At 38.6% G+C, this 19,041-nt stretch overlaps 1 protein-coding gene and 1 long non-coding RNA gene across 6 annotated transcripts in view; one reads left to right on the top strand and one right to left on the bottom strand.

Annotated features, from left to right (window-relative positions):
- LOC139979938 (glutamate receptor 4-like) overlaps positions 1–18,034 on the top strand; it is a 32,577-nt gene extending 14,543 nt beyond the window's left edge. For 2 of the 4 annotated variants that reach the window (XM_071991193.1, XM_071991192.1), the window contains exons 10-17: positions 3,760–3,972; positions 4,386–4,741; positions 6,057–6,255; positions 7,789–8,042; positions 8,902–9,022; positions 9,861–10,007; positions 11,164–11,301; positions 15,205–18,033. In XM_071991193.1, coding sequence (XP_071847294.1) covers positions 3,760–3,972; positions 4,386–4,741; positions 6,057–6,255; positions 7,789–8,042; positions 8,902–9,022; positions 9,861–10,007; positions 11,164–11,301; positions 15,205–15,282 — 1,506 coding nt within the window. In that variant the 3' untranslated portion in view covers positions 15,283–18,033. Of the gene's footprint in view, positions 1–3,759; positions 3,973–4,385; positions 4,742–6,056; positions 6,256–7,788; positions 8,043–8,901; positions 9,023–9,860; positions 10,008–11,163; positions 11,312–15,204 lie in introns of all 4 variants that reach the window. The other 2 variants (XM_071991194.1, XM_071991195.1) reach the window with 2 other exon arrangements.
- Positions 1–19,041, bottom strand: part of LOC139979947 (uncharacterized) — a 111,842-nt gene that overhangs the window by 54,489 nt on the left and 38,312 nt on the right. The window lies entirely within an intron of this gene.

Here is a 19,041-nt window from a genome sequence, read left to right as displayed (position 1 = left end):
TTTCAATCAAATTTTAAAGTTTTATAAATTATCTCACGTGAATCCTTTAATGTCGGCCTCTAGCTGAAAAAGAAATGTCACTCGAGAGTCGACTAAAAAATTGAAAACAGTTTTGACTCATTACATCACTAAAATTTAAAAAAAATGGGGGGGGGGGGAATAATGAGGAAAGGATATTCTCAAATGGAATTTTCTACAGTTACTGACTTTATAATAATCAGGTTACTTGCTTTTCATGGAACAAATTATGGAATATTGTGCACAATAAATAATATTAGCTTAATTAATTGCTTAATTAAATAAACCTTCAACATAGTGAGTGCAGTGAAATGTAGGAACATTAAAGTAAACATTAAAATGACATGCTCAAAAAATCATACAACAAAGTTTTTTGGCAACTAGGTGTTTGTTTAATTACATTCATAATTAGATCAGTATCATTAAAAAACATTTTTAAAAACCAAAAATCAATTAAATATTTATTTCTGGAGCCCTCCCTATTCATATAAAACTGTTTGTAAACTCCGGGTAATCAATTTAACGTTTTAGGGTATGTGTTAGTTACTCCTTAAAGGCATTGAAGATTTGTCCCAAACAGCATGCAGCCATCTGAAAAAGTTAACTTTCTGTTGCTTGCAAGTGATGTTTGTTCGTGTCGCTAAAAAAGACAGACAGTAATGAAACGTGATACCTTGATATCTTTAGCTGGACCTGAGATGTTCATCGCTGTATCGTTTATACACTGTAATGTGGGTATTGACCGTAGCTGTATGTACTGACTGTACACTAGTGTCTAATTACCGACGGTAGCAAGCTGTGTTTGTATTTTCTGGGATCGATGGCAGTGTCTAACACTTCTGTTACACCTCATTCGAAACTAGGTCAGATTACCGGCATTAGACGTTCTTTTTGCGCGAGTCTTCACACGCTTTTAAAGCTACTCCATGCTGACACACGTGGTTCCGGACTACAGAGCAATAAAAAAGTAACATTCACTCCTTGAAGTAACTCCATGCTGGCTGCCCTTATAGATGTGGCATGGATACGGACGAGAGACTTCACTTCTGTTGGTTGCAAAATTCCATACACCATGGAAGCATGGAACTCACAAAACTAGTGTTGTAGAGGGGGAGCATAGTCTATGTTAAATGTATGTTCTACGCCTCTGTCCCAGCTGGAATGGCCAGTTTATCTGCCACAATGAAGAATTGTTTGGGGTTCAATTCTGGTCCGAGAGATAGGATGAAAGGCTGTCAATATTGTCCTTGTCTGCCCTGTGCTGCACTCTCAATATCTGTGCCCTCCTGTTTGGTGAAGATAAAAATAAATGTGATAAAGGACAAGCAATATGGTATAAATCAAAACATTCTTAAAAAAAGATATGTTGAGAGGTAGAGGGACTAGACTAGAATAATATTTAGGAGAGAATGGAGAAACAAGAACATGACTGGCATTGTACAAAGGAGATATATCAATTCACGATAGGCAGCAATATGTCATCCATGGCGGGTGAGATGTGTTATGTGAAGGTGGATTCAAATTCAACCTAACATTTATGGGTTATCATGTTGATTTTGGCAGGTACATGGTTACCAAGCAAGGTTTGTTGTTAGTTGTTTTCAGAAATTTCTCTTTTTAAGGATAAATTGTTCATGACATCTCCTGATTCCATTACATCAGCATAGAAAACCAGTGAACAAGGAATGTGATTTACATTTTAGCCTACTGATTTCACTAATATGTCTATCTGCTTGTAAAAGAAACTGATTTCATAACATTAGTGAATGGTAATATTACTGTAAAATCTTATAATAAAGACTGATGGCCCACTATATGTTTAATAAAATAACAAAAGCATACCAATTCTTTTCCAGTTTCCACATGATTTAAATACAATGGTAATGGATTAACATATTCGTGTTAGCTTCATGCTGTAATGGCTGTAGAAGTCACTACATTTTTTCAAATAATTAAGGGTGCTTACAATCTATGCATAATAGTACTGTGTTTTGCAATTTCTTGAGCATTATTATGTTCAAGTATTTGTTATGAGGTTAACCTAGCCTAGATTCATTTGGGACGATCGAGTACATATTGCAGTCCTGACAAGCGTGCTTATTCGCCCGACGATTGGGTTCATATGCAGGACAGGCGGGCTAATTTGCCCAACGATCTGGTACCGTGATAGCTTCATGCTGTAATGGCTGTAGCAGTCACTACATTTTTCAAATAATTGAGGGTGCTTACAATCTATGCATAATAGTACTGTGTTTTGCAATTTCTTGAGCATTATTATGTCCAAGTATTTGTTATGAGGTTAACCTAGCCTAGGCCTAGATTCATTTTGGGACAATCGAGTACATACTGCAGGACAAGCGTGCTTATTCGCCCGACGATCGGGTACATATGCAGGACAGGCGGGCTGATTTGCCCGACGATCGGGTACATACGCAGGACAGGCGGGCTGATCTGCCCGACGATCGGGTACATATGCAGGACCGGCGTGCTTATTCGCCCGACGATCGTGTTAATAGGCCCCACCAATTATAACAACAGCCTAGGCCCTATTTGCTATAGTACAGCCTAGCTAGGCCTACCTCGCGCACAAGCCTAGAATAACTAACGTTACGAACTGCCAAGCTTTTATTCTGTATTAATTGGAAAACAACAAAAAACATACATACATACCCTCGAACACTGTTATCACTTCTTCGTGGAAACCTTTATTTGTAAGAAAAGTTCTTAAAGACTCAGCCATTGCTAATTTATAACCTTTACCCTAGCTTAGACATACGGTCGTCTGTCTCGTTCATGCCTAGCTGTGTGTACGGCGTGCGTACGTACAGTACAGCGAGTACCTGGCTAAGCGAAGAATATAGTAGTATATATGTACACAAGTTGTAGCGCTCGTTGTCACACTTATTTTTGTGCTGCGTATTTGCAAGTTTTCGGATGACGTATAGGCGCATTTCTGTTCTCTGATTGGATACATTTTTCAGTGGAATACAGAGACTGAAAATGGTAAGATGACATGCCACATGTGATTAGCTGATTGGTTAATAAAGTCAGTCCAAAACAGCGACTGAACGGTGTAACTGATAATACAGTCTAAGTAGAGTGTTTCTCAGTCTAAACTCAGTGTATAACACTGAAAAAAATTTCAGTCTCAAAGAAGACTGAATTCTTCAGTCTAACATTTTAAGAGAGTAAGCAAAATGCTAGTGAATGAATGGGGAGTCACCCAGTTGGGACATTTTTTTTCTATACTGTAGTGTCATGTCCCGCTTCAGAGCACTCGTATTGTCAGTACGAGCAGTATCAACATCATGTTTCTATTATAGATTAAGGTTAGGAACTGTTTTCACTGTCAATACCAGTGCTTTGAAGCATTATATTGGAGTACAGTTTAGACAGGTATTTGCACTAGGAAATTGTCCCAACTGGCTGGGTTAGTTCTGAGCTCGTGTTTATGCATGATATAAAGACTTAATTAATTTATTTATGAATAAATTATGATATAAATACAGATGTTAGACATGAAGAAATATACTGCTGATATATAATCAACATCGTACGCGAAAATTAGACTCAGTGTGCTGTCATGCTCCAAACACATGGGAACGACCCAAATATGTAATGTTATCAATCTTTACTTTGTCTATAGCTGCAACATTTCTACGCAAAACAATGTAATGTTCATGATTTTAGATATAATAATCGCATTATCATCGTCAATTTGAACTTTCTTTAATGATATAGGGGGAACCATATTTCTCACGGATGCAGGGAACTATTAATGGAACGGATAGTTATGAAGGTTTCTGCGTAGATCTGTTAAATGAGATCAAGAAAGTGCTGGCCAACAAATCGATCACATTCAATTACACCTTCCACGTGGTGGGGGATGGGAATTATGGTAATCCGACCAGGCACGGCAAATGGGATGGTATGATCGGTGAGATCCTTGATGGGGTAAGTACAAACAGGCGCGTAGCCAGGGGGCGAAGGGAGCGAAGGGGGAGACCGCCCCCCCCCCCTTGAGGATATATATATTTTTTTATATCGCTAGTAATTTCTAATAAAAAATGCTTAGATGCAACTAACAAGGCCTGGGAAGTGCCATTTCCAGCAATCTGGGAGGCATTTTCGGCCAAAATTTTTATGTGCGCTCCGCGCCAACTCATGGTGGCGATACGCTTAGATAGTTGCCTACAGGCTTCGCCCCTCCCATAGCAAATTCCTCGCTACGCCCCTGAGTACAAACTAAGTATACTTGAAGTGAACACGCATCAGGGCGCAAGTAGCTCAGCTGATTTGTCCTCATGTTCTCCGCAGTCTGCCACATAATAACATTGTATTTCTCTTCCTCCCCTCCAACCCAATAGAAAGCCGATCTTGCCGTCGCTGGAATTACAATCACGAAGAAACGACAAAAAGTGGTGGATTTCACGAAACCATTTATGGATTTTGGTATCAGTATCATGCTCAAGAAACCAGCCAAAGAATCGAGGCATTTCGACTTCCTGGGACCATTTTCAATCGAGATTTGGATTTGCCTGTTTCTGGCTTTGATTGGGATCACTCTCACGTTATTCGAAGTGAGTCGATTTAGCGAGAATGAATGGTACACACAAAGCAACGGTGGCGGAGAGGACGAGCGCATCAATGAGTTTGGTTTCTTTAACAGTATGTGGTACGCTATTGGCTCATTCATGCAACAGGGTACCGAGTACTCTCCTCGGTAAGTAGATGTCATGTCATGAAAAAAATTGTTCGGTATGATCACACGAGATAGGTGACGATAGGTGGACGATATTGACACATTGACACATTGACACACTGACACATTGACACATTGACACTGACACGCTGACACACTGACACACAGACACACAAACACACTGACACACTGACACACTGACACACAGACACACATTGACACACATTGACACACACCGACACACACATACACACACACACACTGACACACATACAGACACACACATACAGACACACACTGACACACTGACACATACTGACACACCGACACATACTGACACACTGACACTATGACACACTGACACACTGACACGCTGACACACAGACACACTGACACACTGACACATTGACACACTGACATTGACACTAACTGACACACTAACACACATTGACACACACACATACTGACACACCCAGACACATACTGATACAAGGTGGACGATACTGACACATTTTTGGGGTTGATTAATTTAAATGCAATCAATAAAAAATTGGTTATTAATCAGAAACGATATAAGGCTCTTCAGAGTTGGTAAAAGAGTGTATGGCAGTTTCTCCCGTTCTCACTAACTGAATTGGGGGTAATAATGTGGATAGAGGGGTATCGTAAGCGCAAGTGGAGTACAACGACATTATAACGTCTTAACCGTGGAGAACACAATTAAAATATACCATCTATTTATTCACAGCTACTAAGTGGAGACGAAAGTTTGAGGTATTCAGACAAACCTATCAATTTAGGAAAGTTCGCCAGAAATTGTCAGGTTTCGTCTTGAGTAGATGGCATCTTCTATACAGAGATATCTTACTTGGAATATGCGCTACAATTACTGTTTAAAGTTTGTCACTCTCTGTTTCGAAGAGGCTACATCTGGAGTTCCCATATCGAAAATGCCTTATTTTGTTTGAACAAGTTTCTTAATTAATTAAGACACTAGATGTACAGTTTGTAGATTTATCAGATCTGCTGTGCGTTGTGCTCTTGTCATTAAGAACCAAGTAAGTGGTGTCGTCCTTAACCACGATATGAATCATGAGAAGATACAATTGCGTGATACATGATACGGTCTCTATCAAAAGGATGTTTGACTATATAACACGAAATGGGTCTCTATGAAGACTATAAAAACTGCTCATGTTCTATTCTAAAAAGGTCAAGAAGATGACAATTGAGTTTGTTCCCTGGTTTTAATTGTGTTCAATCCACAGTATCAAAGTCCTCAATTATTCTTAGAGGCAGTGAAAACATGTCCGTCTCGGTCAATTGTTGTTCACAGGTCGATGGCTGGTCGAATTGCCGGAGGTGTCTGTTGGTTCTTTACTCTCATCATCTTAGCTTCGTACACCGCCAACCTTGCAGCGTTTTTAACAATGCAAAGAATGAATACGCCCATCAAATCCTCGGCGGATTTAGCCAAGCAAACCGAAGTAAGCTACGGGACACAAGGTGATGGTACAACACTGGAATTCTTCAGGGTATGTTGTTTTTCTTTATCAATCAAGATATAGATAGTATCATGTGTGACCTCCCACTTCCAAAGATGACAATGTATGTATGGTATTTTAGATCCTCCTGCAAGCAGGAACTCGCAAAGAAGCCTCATTGGCTTATCAAAGCCGCAAGCTGACCGAAGTCAGTCTCTTAGATTCATATTTAACGTCCATGATTATGAATTGTAAATTGACAACAACTCTGTAGCTGGACGACATACATTAATCTTGAAGTGACTCGAACTGGGGACCTTAATACTGGAAGGCACCGGCTTTAACCACTGAGCTAACACTCCTTGATCTTACACAAGCTGATCTTATACTGTGTCCAAGATTACGAGTCGTTTTCGAAGACTGAGTGAACTTTGTTATTTATTTGAGAATGCTACCATCTCACATTTAGCTTCATAAGAGTGGAATAAAATCTCATAGCTCAAGAGCTAAATTTGGGAGAAGCCCCTCTCTGATAGGAGAGAAACTCACTCCTCTTGACAATCTTCCTTGTCTTTGGAAATGAGAGACTAAGAAAGCTTTTTTTCAAGGTTTCATTTATCTCACTCTAGAATTTCCCGTCGTCATTTACAATTTAGGTGGCGAAACTCATCGCTTTCAATCAGTTACTTCAAACTCAATCTCAAGTTCAAGCTATGTGTCCACTTAAGTTTCATCATTGATCTATGCACGTAAGCACTTCTGCGAACTTGGCACGATGTGTGGTTTGATTTAAAAACCCTGTGCAATTACCCACCAGCTAGCAACAACAAAAAATCTTTAATGGGGTACACAGATAGGTGTTTCCGAGTAACATGATTAGAACATTGTAGGTCCAAACCGTAACTGCAACAGGTTCAGCCTGAGCACCGTGGTCGACAGTGTACGTCGAAAGGCAGGTCGCCCACCCCCCCCCCCTCCCCTCCGGGACAACTTTGTTACCGGAATTAAGTCGGAACTAGGGTTGTTTCTCCCAGGCCTACATTGTACATTGAATGAAATTTATATTTAGTAAGTTTCATATAAAATAATACGTAATAATGCGTAATATTAATACAAAATGTACACCACATCGTAATTCTGACGGTGTACGTAAAGCTGGCGACTGCAAAATCAGACGCGGTGCTCCATGATACTGTTGTCTCACATGCGCGTTCGTATTCACACTAAGTATGTTTTGTACGCGGCAAATATTGTGCTGCGGTGGTTGGTTTGGTAGTTCTTCATGTACTGCTGCGGATGTTGATGCCGTGACTACTTGTGATGACGCGAATGCTGTCCATGCAACAGCTGTACATCCAATTATGTCACTGTTGCCTGTTCTCATGCAGCGTCGATGAAAGTGTCCTTCTTCTGGTGCTCCATGGAGGAAAGGACTTTTTATCGTTCAAATTGACAATGGATACTTCGCCCTATATCTCATCTTGATAACAATTGGAATCAAGCAATGGTAACATGTTCAGTGGTGGGATAGTTTGGGCTACAAAAGGGAAATGACACTTTCACTTTCCTTGCTTTTCTCCTCAGGACTCAACTATTCCAACTTTCCAGACAATGTGGGAGTTCATGTTCAACAAAGAACCATCTCCGTTTGTATCTGGTGCACAGGAGGGTTGGGAGAGGGTTTGGAAATCAGAAGATGGCAGTTACGCTTATTTAGTAGAGTCAACCACAAATAAATATTACAACCAAAAGAAACCTTGTAAGACCATGGCAGTCCAGGAAAGACTGAGCAGCAGTAGTTACGGAATTGCAGTTTCCAAGAGTTTGAAAGGTCTTACGTAAGTAGTTTTGTGATTGGTTAGCAAGCAAAACGTTCCCAAGTTACTGTGTAGACATCAAACATTCGTGTAACCGACTAACCAAGAACTGGTATAACGTATCAGCGTACGAAATATAGGCCTATATGGCATCCGTAGCAATTGCTGTACCACAACCATGTCAACACGCAGCGGTATCGCCGACACGAACACAACTAAGACTCTATGTAAAATCTGCTTCCCTTGGCCTTTTGGCTAGGATCATGTGTAATATCTATTCTTTTCAGATTCAGAGTGCACATATTAAGTAATTTATATCTTTTCTGCGGAGGGACTCTTGTTAAAATCTGCTTCCTTGGCCTTTTGGCTAGGATCATGTATGTATGTATGTATATGTGATCTTCCCGCAAGCAGGAACTCGCGAAAGAAGCCATGGAGGCTTGTAGACTCGCAAGCTGACCGAAGCCAATCTCTCGGCACACATCCATTTAACGTCCATGTCGGGAAGTTGTTATTGAACAACACCCTTGCCAGACGACACACATTGCTGTCGGCGGGGAATCGAACCGGGGATCTCATGACTGGGAGACGCCGGGGTTAACCACTAGGCTATACACTCCGCCCCAAATGTGAAATATCTATTCTTTTCAGATTCACAGTGCACATATTAAGTAATTTATAACCTTTCGGCGGAGGGACTGTTGGTAAAATCTGCTTCCTTGGCCTATTGGCTAGGATCATGTGTAATATCTATTCTTTACAGATTCACAGTGCACATATTATGTAATTTATACCCTTTCTGCGGAGGGACTCTTGATACATCACTTGAGATACCACCGTCACAGTGATCATGTCATTTTTTGTTTTCTTTCTTTAAAAGGAAAGACCTGACATTGGCAATCTTGGAATTGCGAGAGAAGGCAAAGATAAAGGTCTTTGAGAATAAATGGTGGACGGAAAAAGGGGAATGTGACAATGACGATGAGGTAGAGTCCTCCTCGGTGAGTTACAATGCAGGGACACATCCATGCCAGGGGCACCCGAAGGCTAGGGGCACCCAAGGGCCAGGGGCACCCAAGGGCCAGGGGAACCCATCAGGGACACATCCAGGCCAGGGGCACCCAAGGGCCAGGGGCACCCAAAAGCTAGGGGCACCCAAGGGCCAGGGGCACCCAAGGGCTAGGGGCACCAAGGGCCCAGCATACGTCATAGTTAGCCGAAACATCGTGTTGCTCTGAAGAAGTACATAGTGGAAATATTTAGGACGCCCCCCCCTGCCTCCTTTCCCGCCAGCAGGCATATTCTTCATATAGCAATGGGTGCACTGGCCGCTATTACATTAGTACTTTCGATATCTACCGTGTCTCTTCGGCCTCTCTATCTGGTAACTACTCTAAACAACCTCCGCATGATGTAGGCAAGCGGCATTTTTCGGGGTTATACCCTGCAGCTATAGTAGGCAGACCGTAGTAACAAGACATTCCACTACATTACTGTGAAAGTAAGCAATAATAATAAATAAGGGGAATCCACCCAGCCCGAACCCACCACTTCACCCTCTCACCGTTTAGCCCTTTTTTTTAACTCAACTATACGAACCCCACATAATTCATAACCTGATAATTATACTTGTCGACAGATTTTATGTAAAATGATTTAATAAAGGGTTACACTATCTATGGATATATAAATATAAGAGTCATTAAAGGGATACAAATTTAACGTTTAGTTGATATATGTAGTTTGGTATCAGTCATCGAATCCCAGACTCATTGGTGCTGTGCAAAAAAACAAGGCGCTCGCCTCACTACTTCATACAAACTTCGTTTCTATTTGCAGGGTACGCATGCGTTGACGTTGGAACAGTTAGCAGGCCTGTTCTATATTCTTCTTGGAGGTTTAATGATTGCTGTCCTGATAACGCTTCTCCGTATTGTGAAAAGAACCATTGTCGAAGAACAAATCAATCTCTCCAAATTTACGTCCGTAAGTTGTATTCTTTGTCTGCAATTCCGTCATAAAATATCTTATAATTAGACTAAAGTATACTAGCCAAGTTTGTTTACAGTTTCGAAATCAAGCTTACCCCATGTGTCTCTCGCTTACGCGCAACGCGTCAAATATATATAGGCCTACCATGTATAGGCCTACCATGAATAGGCCTACCATGTATAGGCCTACCATGTATAGGCCTACCATGTATGTACGCGGCCTACCGCTTGAAAGATATAGGCTCACCATGTATTCATGTATATCTGCACCACAGTCTTTTGTGTTGATGTCCATATTCATGGTGTACTTGATTGAGAACGACTGCATGTAAGTAGTTAAAGCAAGTTCAGATTTTGGGAGATGTCACCCAACATACCTCACAACAATAGAGAGTGCACAAATTTTGCAACAGATTAAAGTCGACAATTATTCGAAAGATTTGAAAGGACATACGGTACAACTATATAGAACATAATGTACATAGTTCAATTTGAGTTAATGTTCATAACAGTGTTATAACTGTTGTTGAATGAAGAGATTTCCCCTGAAACGTCTTGAGAAAAGGAGGAAACATGACATAAGTCAAGCATTTGGTAGACTATGATTATCGCTGCTTCTTTACCTAAATACTTTTGTATTTTATAAAAGTGTCTGACCACGAAAATTAAACAACGTGGTCCGTGGCACTTTCAACCCGAGACCCTTTACATCGAGACTGTAAACCACGTGATCGCAACGATTTTACGTCAATAGGGAGATATCACGGGCCCCTAAGAGAGGGAATAGATACTACACACTGTGTGTAATTAACTTACTGGTTGCTCTTTTCTGGGATATGATTGTTTTGTGTCTGCATTAAGTCCATCAGCTGTATATATGCCAAAATCTAAACTTGCTTTAGTGTTGATTATATACATACGAAACGTATCAAACACCGGTGCCCATTATTGCCTGCCTTAATTATGATGAAATTATGTTTTTCATACCGATATCGATATTTACTGATATTAAACATGCATGTTCCTCTTCTTCCCCTATTGGTACGTTTATTCCACTTAACGGAATCATTTAAAGTTACGTCATACCCCCCCCCCCCCTTCATGCTACTGAAATACGTAAATACAACAAACCAATATATCTTTCGCCTCAGTTACGGTTTTTCCAAAGCCTCTGGAACTTCGGAAGTACATCTGCTACGACAGAGAAAAAACCTGTTGGAGACAGTCCACGCACCCCCACAATCAGTACTGGCAGTTCTTCAAGAGATACCGCCCCGCTAACTCTTAAGGTAAAATCAAGTAAGTCCAAGAGGATGGGTCACAACACACACGTGAGGAAAGAAAAAAATAAACATAGTTAATTCCAAATAAAAAACTATACCATGCCACAATACGCAGTTACAAAATAAAGGGCTCAGATAACACAGAACTCCTCATATAAGGGAACACAAACCCAGCATAACCCGTCAAAAACACAGTAATGTGTTATGGGTAAGCATAATAAATAGTAATCACATTTTTACAGTTCCGGACGACTTTATGAAAACTATAGTTTATGTCTCCAATTTTTTTTTTGCTTCCTTTCTGTCTTTTTCTTTGTTTTGTTTTTGCTTTTGTTTTAAGGATAACGTTACCATTAATCATAAATTAATCGAAAGACTTAAACAATTGTTGTTTATCTGTCAAACAACTACATTTGTACTTTGCCAGCTATAAAGATTATAAATTTATCTAAGTCTTGAAATAATTCTTATAATAATTTGCGAGCGAACATGTGTTAAAGTAAGGGGGTTCGGGGTCTCTTCGTGATACAAGTATGTTAGTTTATATTGATGGTAGCAACTTTCACATCCATTATTTATTTTATTTTTTATTTTATTTTTTCCTGTTATTATTATTTTTTCCATTATTTTTTTTTTGTGGAGGGGGGGGGGGGGTGATTGATTATCTTCTTTTGTTGTATCTCTATATGGAGGGGACTCTTTTAGAGAGAGAGAGAGCCTTGTGAGTGCAAAACGGAAAACGAAGCTTTTAGTCGATATGATCGATAGATCAATAACGCGATTATAATCACTGCTGGTTATTGAAAACCAATTACATCATTGTCTAACTGGTTATATGATTGATCATCGCTTGTAAATAGGTTATGCTAAACCAGGGTTGTCCAACCTTTTGCAGAGGAGGGCCACATGGAATGATTATGATGAAGGAGGGGGCCGCATGAACCCTACGCTCGATTTTTCGATTTTTTTTGCCCGAAGCCCAAGGCAACAAAATGTGAGCACTGCGCGCGGAGCGCACTGATTTATTTTCCTTCCTGATAAAACAGATGAATAAAATTCAGCCGCCCCCCCCCCCCTCCGCTAAGAGAGTGTCACACAAACTGACCTGTATGCAGTTTTTTGGACCCAGAAGGTTCGAATGATTGATTATATAGCTTCAAATTGTTATCAATAAATCTGCTCACTAAAATTTCGCACCGTAGAGCATCTCTGGCGGGCCGGACGCAACCCTGCGGCGGGCCGGACTGTGGCCCGCGGGCCGTAGGTTGGACAACCCTATGCTAAACGGAAAACGAAGCTTTTAGTCGATATGATCGATAGATCAATAACGCGATTATAATTACCACTGGTTATTGAAAACCAATTACATCATTGTCTAACTGGTTATATGATTGATCATCGCTCGTAAATAGGTTATGCTGTTGTTGCTGCCACCAAATTTTTATTTATCAGATTCGTGGAATCGATTTTACTTTCAAACGATCACAAAAATTGCCTACAGCGATGTTGAATAATGTTGGATGGGCATTCTTTGTAGGACGGTTTTACGAGATACGCTGAAGTGCTAATATGTGATCTGTGTGAAATAGTTGGTGCTTTTCCTCCGAAAAAGAGATTTTATCATCGAATAAAATAATAAAATATTCAAATATCAAAATCAACTGGGAAAAAAAAGCCAAAATTGCTCTATTTGACTTAGGAAAAATCGTCATCAAATAACACGAAATTCAAAGATTTGAAGACAAAACTAATATGCCATTATCGTTGGTTGAAAAATCTTAACACATCTAAAGAAGATGTATGTATATCAACCAATAAGTTAACAATAAATACACACAATCGCAAAAGTGTGTCGACACAGAGAGATGTGTCGGAAATCAGGGTGTACCGCCCATATTGGACTATATAGTAGAGCCATTTTGATAAATGTTAAGAGGGCTTTGCTCGAAAATTATAAATTTCTACTTCAGACAGAGTATTAACAATTTCAAACTTGAGAGGAGATATGCGACCACTTCAATGGTTTGCGATGCACTTTTCTTTTCCGTCGTGTATCATTTAAATTCTGTTGACTGGACTATTTCCAGTCGGTTGCCATGGAAACGTTCGGCAGAAATATGTTTGATTCATAACAATGAATCACGAACAAAGAAAAAAAAAACGAACAAAGGATCCTTTCTGTTGACTGAATACAATATCCTTTTCTTCTCTTTTTTTTTTTGTCTTTTCTTTGGTTATTGTATTTTCCGATGCCTCACGCGTGAGATGCATGCAATTCAAAATACTCTTACGTCACTTCCGTGTTTGTCTACCACATATTTGCGATTCGTGCTGTTAGGCTTCAATATACCGTATACTTTATACAAATACGTGTACCTGGCCGGACAGAGTCTCATCATTTGTTGATATATAGAGTAAACCAGAAGTTGCTTCTACGCCTTTCAAGGGCGATTCTTTTCACTCCTTTTTTTTTTATTTCTCAAATTGAACGACGGTATTCCGATCGATATTACAGCTCTGCAAAAATTTAAGAGATAAATTTTAAGTGTGTCGTCTGACCGAAGGTGATTTGTAATAATTGTAAAGTCCCCTTAATTCATGCATGTAGCTTTAGCATCGTGTCTGAAATTTCAACTCGAATGACTGAGGCGAAATTGTGTGAAATACCACACCTTGGAATGAGGCCTGATGTGAATTGGACTCGTATACATATGCCAAACGTATATAAATGTGTTCTGCACGTGTTCGGCTTTGCAGTGACTCGAATCGTTATATAGTGTATTTTGTGTTTTGAGGAAAAGTGCTAGAATTTCCCAGAAAATGGTCTCGGGATTTATACATTTTTCTTGGGGTGTTGGTCACGGTTTTACTGATATTTTCAACAAGAAGTAGAATAATATTGAAAGTAACGTCGAGTTACCCTGACGACTGATACGATTAAAATTTAACTGTTTTTAAAAGACTTATTTGTTCAATCAGCTTGAAGCCAAAATGACCGAGACAGCATGTGAGCATATATTTACGAAACTATCTTGTTGACGAATGCTAAATTACCTGCTTAATCCACTTGAAATTAAAATACTTGTTTTTCTTGTGAAGTGCGGATTTCTACCGCCAACCCTCCAACCCCCCCCCCCTCCCCTACCTCCACTTACCCCAATTTCTCACCTGCTTTCCACTAAAATGTTTTGAAGCTTCCACTGCTATACACATAATTTGGTTTAAAGTGATTAATTGTTTTGTTTTTTAATTGTTATCTAATGAAATCAAATTTTGAGTTATTCAAAGTAAATAAGTCAAATTTCAGATTGGAATGATTCGGGAAAGCTGTGGAGTGCATCCCAAAAAATGAGGTTGTGGGCATCAAGACACTTTTGCCCTACTTCCAGTAGTTTTTATAGAGAGACAGAACTGTATCTCTGCCCTTCTTCCGTCCATTTTCCTACGCGCTAATATAATATAGTGCAATGTCCATACAATATGCTATGAATGAATATTTCTTGCACAAATTGACCCAAAGCTAATAATTACCTTAAAAAACATTTTAGGAGGATATCAAACCGTTCTAGTTCTGATATGTAAAATGAGCTAAACTTAAGTACAGACGCTATCATTTGTGTTATATATGTTAACACTTTCTTGCGGCAATAAACATCTTTTGGGGACGCATAATCAAACTAATTACATACCTGGTATAAAAAAAGTTTTTTTGTATAATAAATCATGATATAAATAAATATATATGTAAATATATAATAAATATAAGAATCAAATGCAGTTGGAAACCACATTCAGCTGCGGAAATTGTACAATACATGACTGATATTCAAAATGACTTTTGAAGTATATGATAATTTCATATTTTTAATCGAAATTTAATATCGATTTTGTCTTACTTAATTTCACCAGATTCCTCGTGAAGTGAAGGAGCGCAGTCGTTGCGAAGAACCGATTCCGACCGATAAGCGCAGTTACCGTGGTTACTGAGCAATACACACTTTCCTCCAAAGCAGGAAAATGTCAACAGAGATAAATAGAACGTTTCTATTCCATGCCAATATAGTTACCAAAAGTACGTGATCCAACGAAGATATCCCAAACTAATATATGTGGGAACGTTCAAATTTTGTATCCTCGATTTTAAAGTCATATCTGTTCATATTCATATTTTGTAGTGTCAACAAATTACGCAAAATTATAATCTTTCTGCTCTGAATTGTATTGATGCGCATAACGTGCGCGATTGCTTACAGCGAAATTACGTCAATTATTGAATATATATACCATTTGCTCTATATAGTATGTACAGTTAGAACAAATAGAATAAATGGTTTAGATATAGGGAAGATAAAAGCGATGACGTAATACCGTCTTTTTTATCATAATTATAATTATTATTTTAGTATTATTATTATTATTGCTTAAATTACTTCTTTCTTGATGGGTGCAAGGGCAATCCTCTTTCATCTGTTCATCAACTCAAGTGCGCAGGCGCAAAGTTATTCATTAGCGAGGGTAACAGGAAATCTCATCTATATTTGGCACCATTTGCATGAAATGAAGGCGCCCTCAAGAAGGTCACCGTTTATCTTTAACAGATATAAAAGTCGCTACAGATATCGTGAGTGGACTCAAATGAATTTGATAACATCTTAACACTTGTATTTACCATATAAGAGGTACTCCAAGCTATGTATTCATTCACTTTGAAAATAATGATATATGACACATGATTCTCATCGTATTAACTTAGTTCGTGAAACTAGTATTCTTCAAGAAAACAGGTTATCTGTTGGGGTATTCATGCATGCGTCATTGGAAAAAAAATAAAAACTCGGTAGAAATGAACTGTTTGATGAATGTTCCATAGAAACGTTTAGGTGACAAATCAAAACAACTAAGTTTAGCAACAAAGCTTTTTATCGGTAAACTTCAGTGCAACTTACTGATATGGAGAGAATAGTTCTGGATTAAATCCTGTTTGTTGTTTCAACGATAATTATATACACCCATGTGGAACAATATTAATAGACAATTTACTACTAAGGTGATGGCGTGGGCGCAAGGGAAGGGCAGGTGTTGAAGGGGTGCTGCCCTTTTAACAATATTTCTTATTCCGTCACCATGTGAACATAACGTTCGGTGAAATAATAACTACACAATGTCATCACCTATAGTTCGTGGAAGCCGTACAACCTTGGTAGACTCGTCCATGATACAGTGTTACCCGGGGCTCAGAGTCTAAACGAACTTGCTAATAGTACACTCGTGAAAGAGACAACGTAGCTTCAACTATATACGATTGACGAATTCTCTCCTTAGACATGCTATATGGAATCATACATTGTATAATTTATTGATTACGTTGAAATCTGCAATAATATAAATATATTATAATATATATATAATATTTTAAATTTGCTCTTTATGTTGAATTGTGAGTTTTACATCACTTTTAAGAAGTTTGATATAAAATTCACAAGTATCTGGATACGTTTTTTTTTCAATCTAACTAACAGATATATCTATGGTTACACTACAGTATTACTTCTCTAAATTACCAACTATTAAACGTTTAATCTAGCACATAATTGTTGGTTCCGACAAAACTGAACAGAAACATTTAAATTTTTCAATTTGTGAATCTTGAATTTGTTTGCCTAATTTCACCCATTCCTGGTTTCATATTTGATGAAATTAAACATCAGATCACATTTTCATGGTACTTCCATGTCATCTAACATTCTTATAATTCAACACCAAAATCTAGCAAATTCAACATAGAATGTATCTTAATTTAGCAAAACATCACTTCTTATCATTCTTTCTGTCAGTATGTAGGCTACGCCACAGGGCATAGGCAGTGTGATCATTGTCTGTGGTGACTTGTATAGACCCATAGCTGTCAATTATGTTTTAGCCCATTGCAGATATACAACCCAATCATGAGATCATATGCGAGTATTTCATCATGAGACGTACTTTTTATGGAAAAAAAGTCACCCAAGACAGAGCATGTACACGAAAACAAACAACTTGACCCCCTCCCCTCCCCCACTCTTAACCCAAGGTTCCTTATATCGACACTGTACACAAGTGATTATGGCCGTAAATGTTATACACATTCATGTGAATAAATCGACAAAATCATGGCTAACATGATTATGGAAATGGTTGCACGCCTTACGCAGTTAGATTTCATCTTTTGAACATGCATGCAGCGATAATTCATTTTGGAATGATCTGTTAACTTACTCGTATAGTTATTCGTAAAATTACACGCATGTGCAGCTGTACATTGCCTGTAGCCATAATAATAAGAAACATTCTGATTAACTGATTAGCTATATGTCATCCCAGCAGTGTCGCCTGAATGGAAACCACCGAAGGCAATTTCGCTGCAAATCGATTCCATGACATGAAGTTTATTACGTCATCATATGTTTCAGATGCAGTGTACTGTTCAATATTATTACTATGTAGCCTATTTTTTTCCTCTTTTATATTGTAATGTTAATCAAACACTGTTTGAATATGCCGTGGAAAATTACTGATACTGTCATTTAATGTATGTTGTAGCATAGGAGGCTGTATAACTCATGTCATATTGAAGTTATCATGAAATATTTGAACTTCAAAGATGTGGGAATTCACAGACTAACTGAACCTATATAACGGTAAGAGAAATAGTGTAAAAAAAAAACCCAATAAACTATACACCATCTTTTTGATGTCTTATTTTCTGCGATGATGTCAAGTCAAAACGAAAATGAAGAGTATTGTTTTGATCTATCTCTGGGGCAGTTTTTTTTAGTTTCTTAAACTTAGCTTTTCGTAGCAATAATGCCTTTTCCGAAACATCATAAATGAAATGCCGTACATTCATGTAGTTTACTCACATATTAACCTTATAAAAAAAATGAACATTCATTTCCAAAACTATCACTATATGGAAACTGTCCAATTGAGTTATATGCGATGCTCGCTATGATGGGCCATTTTATGACCTTTGACATGTTGAAGTATTATACTCACACAGCGGTTCGACTTGCTTCGCCAAGCATATCACACTATACCATTGTGGTTTCATTACCCATGTATATACAGGGGTGGCTGAGTCGGTGGAATGGAACAGGTGCACGCACCCGTCACAGTTTGTCGAAAAACAACACAAGTGCCCCCCCCCCCTCCCCTATCATTAATAAGAAATGCCCCGCTCATATAAATAAGAGATGTCCACTTTTTTGGGAAAAGTACCCATTTTTTCATTATTTTGACAAATGAAATGAATTTGTATTTTTAAAAACGTCCCTGTGTTAATTAAGACTAAATAGAGCATTTCCTTATAACATTTTCAGGTCTCTACCGCTGTACCGACTCCAGCAACATAGGTCTAAAGGTCACAACTATACTCTTTTCTCTCACAAAAGTTAATAAGCAGCTCACACGACTGTTCAATTATTAAATCTTTCCCATTTTATGATGTCACTGTGTTACGTACTGCACTTAAAACATGTCTCTATCATTCATTTCAAAGTCAATATGCAGTCAAAGGAAGGGGGAATTATTGATATGACTGAATGTATATTTATATTTTGTCTCACCTTGAGACATCCTCGGCTTTACAGATATTAATCCAATGGAAATGAAACTATTTCTCTCAATGGTTATATTGCACGAAAAGCAAGAGCCGTTATTGTTTGCTCAAGGAGCTATAAGTTGAAGGACAACTAAAGTGCAGTTTAC

Source organism: Apostichopus japonicus, chromosome 14 (genome assembly GCF_037975245.1).
Source record: "Apostichopus japonicus isolate 1M-3 chromosome 14, ASM3797524v1, whole genome shotgun sequence".
NCBI classification, from domain to species: Eukaryota; Metazoa; Echinodermata; class Holothuroidea; order Aspidochirotida; family Stichopodidae; genus Apostichopus; species Apostichopus japonicus.
Note: the sequence above shows the minus strand (reverse complement) of the source record. Positions and strands in the feature narration are given on the sequence as shown.